Below are 5,891 nucleotides of genomic sequence, written 5' to 3'. Positions count from 1 at the left end.
CCGCGGCGCGCGCCGCAGCCGCCCCGGAGAGCGCACGGCCCCGAGCGCCCCGCGGAAGCCTCAGAACCGCACCGCAAGCTATTGGGGCTGCCGGGGCCGCTCTCTGTTCCCACCGGGCGCCGACCTGTGGGTGCCGGGCCAGGGAGGGTGCCGAGCGCCCCGAGACCCTCGCACTTCCCTCGCGCCAGGATCCCAACCGTCAGCGGAACACCGCGCACTCCGACTCCGGCTGGGTCAGTCAGAAACCTCGGGAACCGACCCGCCTCATCGCTCCGCATGGGCAGTTACCTGGGCAAGCCGGGGTCCCCGCCGTCGACCCCAGCGCAGACGCGCGCAGACTCTTCGGAGAGGCCGCTGAAGCGCCGGCCGGCTCAGCCCCTTCATCGGGTCCGCCGGCTCCCGCACGTCCATCGCGCCCACCCCGCCCTGCGGCACAGACGTGCGAGGAGGCAGCCGCACCGGGAGCCGGCCAGGCCCACCGCGTGCGCGGCCCATGGGGCTTGGAGGCGCTTTCCCATGGCGAGGTCCCGGAATTCCATCGTGGGGCCTCTTCCCTCAGACTGGTGGGACAGTTACGTCAAGCGGACTGTTTGGTGTCCTCGGCACCCCCGGGCAGCAGGGAGCCCGGTGACCATCAGTGGCTGGGCACTTGTGGCTCAGTGTTCAGCCCCTCCTGAGCGGGGAGCGCTTGCCTCCACTTCCCCCGCAGCGGCGATCGCCTCCGCAGGGCCTTCGCCCTCTGAGAAGCCCCCAGACCCGTGTGCGAAGGAGACGGTGCTGAGGGCCCTCAGAGAGTGCAAGAAAGGGAGAGTGAGGTTGGAAGAACCGCTGTTGCCCGACGGCTCGCACAGTAAGAGAAGGAGTCCGGGCACCAGACCATCCGCGTTTAAGCCGCTGGCGAAAAATGGAGTCCTCACTTCTTTCGTGCCCAGGCCCGGGCCTCTGAAGAGAAGCCTCGAGTCCTGGAGCTCGGGGCGCAGCCCGAATAAGAGGCCCAGTCGCTCCTCCGTGAGCTCCTTGGCCAGCACGGGCAGCCCGCTCGGCTTCGGAAGAAATGCTATCACAAGTTCTTACAGCTCTTCTAGAGCTTTCTCTGAGCCCTGGAAGAGAAGTGTTCCCAGTGCATCCCTGCAGACACCAGAATGGCCAGTAAAAAGGAAAGAAAAGGGTCGTCAGCCTCACTCCCCAGTCCCACTGGAATCAGACGAGTCCCCAGCATCAACTGGCAGCTCTGGGCAGCAGAGTCAGGAGATTCCACGGCCACTCTCTAGTCCCGGGGACCTGCTGTCACTGACCCCACCTCCCCAGCTTGGTGATGCAGACCCTGAAGAGGACCTGGCCTTAGGGCAGAAAGGTGGACCCCAGGGGAGCGATAGAGCCGGAGAGGAGACAACTGAGCTCACCAGAGACTCTGCCTCTGAGACGTGCTCTGCTCTTCAGCCTTCCCTGTCTCTCACCCCGCTTTCCGCAGGCCCAGCTCCAACCCAGGGCACAAGTCCACAGCTGGAAAGCTTAACAAAAATGCAGAGGTCTCCCCTGGCCCTCCCAGCATCTCCGGAAGAGGGAGTCGGTATAGCCCAATCCGCTGGGAAGGAGCATGGCCTGCTGTCCTCCCGAGGCTGCTCACGGTCCGAGCCCCTTCCAGGCACCTCTCCAGACTCAAGGCCCACGGCAGCTTTCATGCTTCTGACCCCTGTTTCTCCCACGTCACCGGCCACTGACACCACACGGCCCCCTGCAAGCTCTCAGGCTGACAGGACTGCCATGCCCCCGAGGCTGCCTGCCCTCAGCCCTGCAGGGCTCACTGTGCAGAGCACTGTGTCTGGAATGAGCAGCCCAGCTCCCCATCTTCCTGCATCTGCACCTCCTGTCGCAGCTTCTGCGGGCCCCACGTGGAACCCCATCTTGGGGCTCCCACCCGAGAGTGAGACTGGAGGCTCCTTACACTCCAGAACTCCACTCACCGCTAGAGCATCTTCAACTCCAAGCGTTTTGACTCCCACCTCCAAGCCTATCTTTGGCGGCATAGGGCCCCTTAGAACTACGCCCACGATAGCGCCTTTCTCTTTCGAGCAGGCCTCTCCTCTGGCTCCTGCCACTTCTACCCATCTGCTCCGTGGCCTGGCCAAAGCTACCTCTGTTGTCGTGTCTGCCACCCCAGCCAGCACATCCAAAGACTCTGCTTTCGTGGCACCTTTGGATCTGGGCGTAGTGAACGTCACCAGGAGCACGGACGGCACTTACGGCATCCCGTCGGCCTGCCACACCTTCAGGGCCAGCTTCGCCCCGGCCACAAGCTTCATTTTCCCAGCACAGCAGCGTGCTACCATTCCTACCGTACACACGGTCACCATCTTTAGCCAGGTCCTTTCCAGCGCCGTCCAGATATCCCCTAGTAAAAGCACTGCCAATTTCAGGGCTGTGGGCGGTCCTCTGGCAGCTTCAGCCCTGGTAACCCCACACCAGCCCTCGTTATCATCCAGCATATCCAGCCCGACCTCAGCATCCGCAGTTCCCTTGGGCTCAGGCTCGAGGCCACCCTTCCCGCTCTCCCCCGGAGCCACTCCCCAGCCGGCGCTGGGGGCTACAGGTGGGCAGAAGCAAGGGGCCCCCCAACCAACCCTTGGCCCATGCTTCAGTAGGCCTTTCAGTTTTGGAAGCTCAGCCGTGGCATCCCCCACCCCAGCCCCCACTGCAGCTCAGCCAGCCTTCAGCAGTGCCTCGCACTCACACCTCGGGCGTTTGACACCCTCCGCCTCCGCCCGTCGCCTGCCTGCCGTCGTCTTGCCGACTTTTGGCCGCACTCCAGCAGGGTTCCCCTTCGGTCAAGCTGGTACAACTGGGCTTGGGGCTGTGGCCCAGACGCACGGGAACGGCGCTTGTGGCTCAGTGTTCGGCAGCACAGCCCCACGACCTTTTACCTTTGGGGGATCAGTGACCCCTATGGACTGTGGGGAGTCTGGAATCAGTGCCACTGCCCCAGACAGGAGCTCCAGCTCTGGGGCATCCGGCATTGGAGCAGGGCCAAGCCAGACCGCGGGCACCCTCACACCCTTTGGAAAAGCCTGGAGCCGGAACACGCCAGGCCTGACCAACCAGAGCCCACCTTTTGTCTTGGGGAGGGCCAGCGTTTCTGCAAGAAAAACTATGTTTGGGGGCCCCTGCATGGCCCCCTTTGCTCAGAGCACCCCCGTCCCTGGGCCAGTAATGACAAGCAGCAGCCTCGGCTGTGGGATGCCCTCTCCACCTGCCCAGGGTTGTGCTGGGAGAGGACTTTTCAGATCATCAGCCTCTTCATTTTCCATTGGTGCAAAATCAAAAACCCCAAAGAATCGGGAGCAAGGGCATTCCCAAAGGCATCATGCCCACAAGAAATAGCCTGCGTCCCCGGTCCTCTGATCTGGACCTCAGTATTGTGAAGAGCCTCGGTGTCTTCCAATTCTCGAAAGCAAACGTCCCCCAGATCTAAGGCTGGAGCTTTACATATGCACCCTGTGGGTCCCAATCTATAACCCAGAAGAAGGTGAAGGACCAAGGTATCTAGTGGAAACAGCAGAATGAAACCGGGTGGGACCAAACCTTTGGAACTGAAGAAACTCTCCTCTCGCCCGCTCCTCTCTGTGTCAGGTGCAGTGCAGTCGGCCCTGCCTCTAGCTTTTTCCTTGGGATAGACATGCCAGTGCAGCCCACGCTCTCTTGCATCTCTGGCGGGAGGAACAGATTCTAAGTCTTAGCCTGCTTTTATTTGGCCCTCAGAAGTAGCTCCCCTTCTCTTGTCCCCCAGGAATCCTCACTCCTCACCGCTTTGTTCCTCAATGAGTGCTTGGAGGAGCTTTTGATGTCATTTGATGAAATCTGATGTAATTGTCCTTGACTGATGAGCCCTTGAGGGCACCCACATGTCCTGTGCTTGCTGTCACTTCCCCCCACCGAGCTGTTTTAATCTTTTCCCGGGAGAGGTGGTGCTCCGGCCCCTCCCTTTTCCCTGCCAATTTAGCCCCTCACAGATGGGTAGGTCAAGCCTCAGTCTGTCAGACCCCAGTTGCCACTCCTCGTTCCAGAAAAGGGAAGCTCTTGGCCAGTGTCCCTCCAGGCTTGGAGCAAGCCGCCCGGCCTTCTGCTTGCCACTCCCCAGTGTGTCTGTGCAGACTTGCTCTCATCACTTTGTCAACACTACTGTGCATTTTGTACTTTCAGCTGAGTTTGGAGGAGGAATGGCTTGTAGGAGTGATGTTATGCGGAGAGACAAAGCACCTGTAAGAAGGTTTCTGGGACCGGGCTGATTGTATAGGGCCAGCAGCACCACTTAATGGCTGCAAGTGTTGATTCCTGAACTCACAACAGTGTTTTGACTTCAAGGGATGACTTCTCAAGAAGTAATAGGGCCTGGAGTGGGAAGGACAGGTTCTTCTCCCTATTATAGTCCTGATCTCTACAGTATGAGCCAGAAATGTCCAATTAGGGAGCCAAAGTTTACATTTCATTTTTTCTTTTAATCTGTGCCTCCAACGTTCACATCTCTCCCGGAGAGGACAGGCAGGGCAGGAAGCCTCTTGGACCTGAGAACACGGGAGAAAGGGAGAAACAGCAGATACATCAGCAGACTTCTGCCCTGTAGCCAATAGGAGGTCTGTGAGTGAGCTGTGACATATTCCTTAGCACTTCCTAGTGGGAAAAAAAGAGGCAAGAATGACTCCCTGAATACATCTATCTCCTGTTTTATGGATACCTTGGAAGAGGTCCAATTGGAAAAATAAGCAATCTTAAATTGGTTGATAAAATAAAAATAAATTGTTGAAATAAGTATATGATACAGGAATTACTGTTAAACTCATATCAAGAGAGACGCAGAAAGACGTTAAGAAGCTTGCCCAAACCCACCCCGTTAGTAAAGGTAGATTTGGATTTAAATCTTCATGGCTCCGAAGTCTGTGGTCACCTCTCCCTCACTATGGCAGGCCACCAGAGTTAGAGGTCTCCTACAGGTATGTCTGACTCCAAATATCCATGCTGTTTCAACTTTTTAAGGCATCCCATGACCCAAGATCGCCATCTTACAGAGGGGGGCAAGAGGAAGAGATAAGACTCTGTCTACTGCTCTTTACATGATAATTTAACATTTATCTCGTGATGACCCTATGCCCTGTATTGTGCTTTGTACCAGACATTCAGAGGCAAAGGACAATTCCTCTTTGGGAAAATTAATTGTGTGGGGAGATTGGTAAGTAAGCCAATGAGTCCAACACAAATGCCAAATGCCAAGGGAATGGAAGCAGAGCAGGTCATCTTATTTAAGACTCAGAACTTGAATTCTGTCTTAGTGTGTTCTGAGCACCAAGTGGAAAGGGGTCATTGCAGGCTGAAGGCGGAGCATGTGCACTGATAGGTCTGGAAGACAGAACAGGTCTACTGGGTTAACTTCCAAGGAGACACCGGGATACTTCCAGGCATGGCTGGGGAGAAGAACGGGCAGATCGTGGGCAGATCGTGGGCAGATCGTGGGGCAGATCATGGGGCAGATCGTGGGCAGATCATGGGGCAGATCGTGGGCAGATCTGGGGCGTATCATGGGCAGATCGTGGGGCAGATCATGGGGCAGATCATGGGGCAGATCGTGGGGCAGATTGTGGGCAGATCATGGGGCAGATCGTGGGCAGATCTTGGGCAGATCATGGGGCAGATTGTGAGGCAGGTCATGGGACAGATCGTGGGCAGATCATGGGGCAGATCTTGGGGCAGATTGTGGGGCAGGTCATGGGGCAGATCGTGGGGCAGATCATGGGCAGATCGTGGGGCAGATCATGGGGCAGATTGTGAGCAGATCATGGGCAGATCTTGGGCAGATCATGGGGCAGATCGTGGGGCAGGTCATGGGGCAGATTGTGGGCAGA

The 5,891-nt window shown here is 57.7% G+C and overlaps 1 protein-coding gene across 1 annotated transcript; it reads left to right on the top strand.

Annotated features, from left to right (window-relative positions):
• Positions 1-276: 276 nt before the first annotated feature.
• On the top strand, positions 277-3,378 carry POM121L2 (POM121 transmembrane nucleoporin like 2). Its single transcript, XM_021697152.1, has one exon. It carries the CDS (start codon positions 277-279, stop codon positions 3,376-3,378), a length of 3,102 nt encoding a protein of 1,033 aa, XP_021552827.1.
• Positions 3,379-5,891: the final 2,513 nt, after the last annotated feature.

This window comes from Neomonachus schauinslandi, chromosome 8, assembly GCF_002201575.2.
Source record: "Neomonachus schauinslandi chromosome 8, ASM220157v2, whole genome shotgun sequence".
Taxonomy (NCBI): domain Eukaryota; kingdom Metazoa; phylum Chordata; class Mammalia; order Carnivora; family Phocidae; genus Neomonachus; species Neomonachus schauinslandi.
This window is presented reverse-complemented; position numbering and strand designations above follow the sequence as displayed.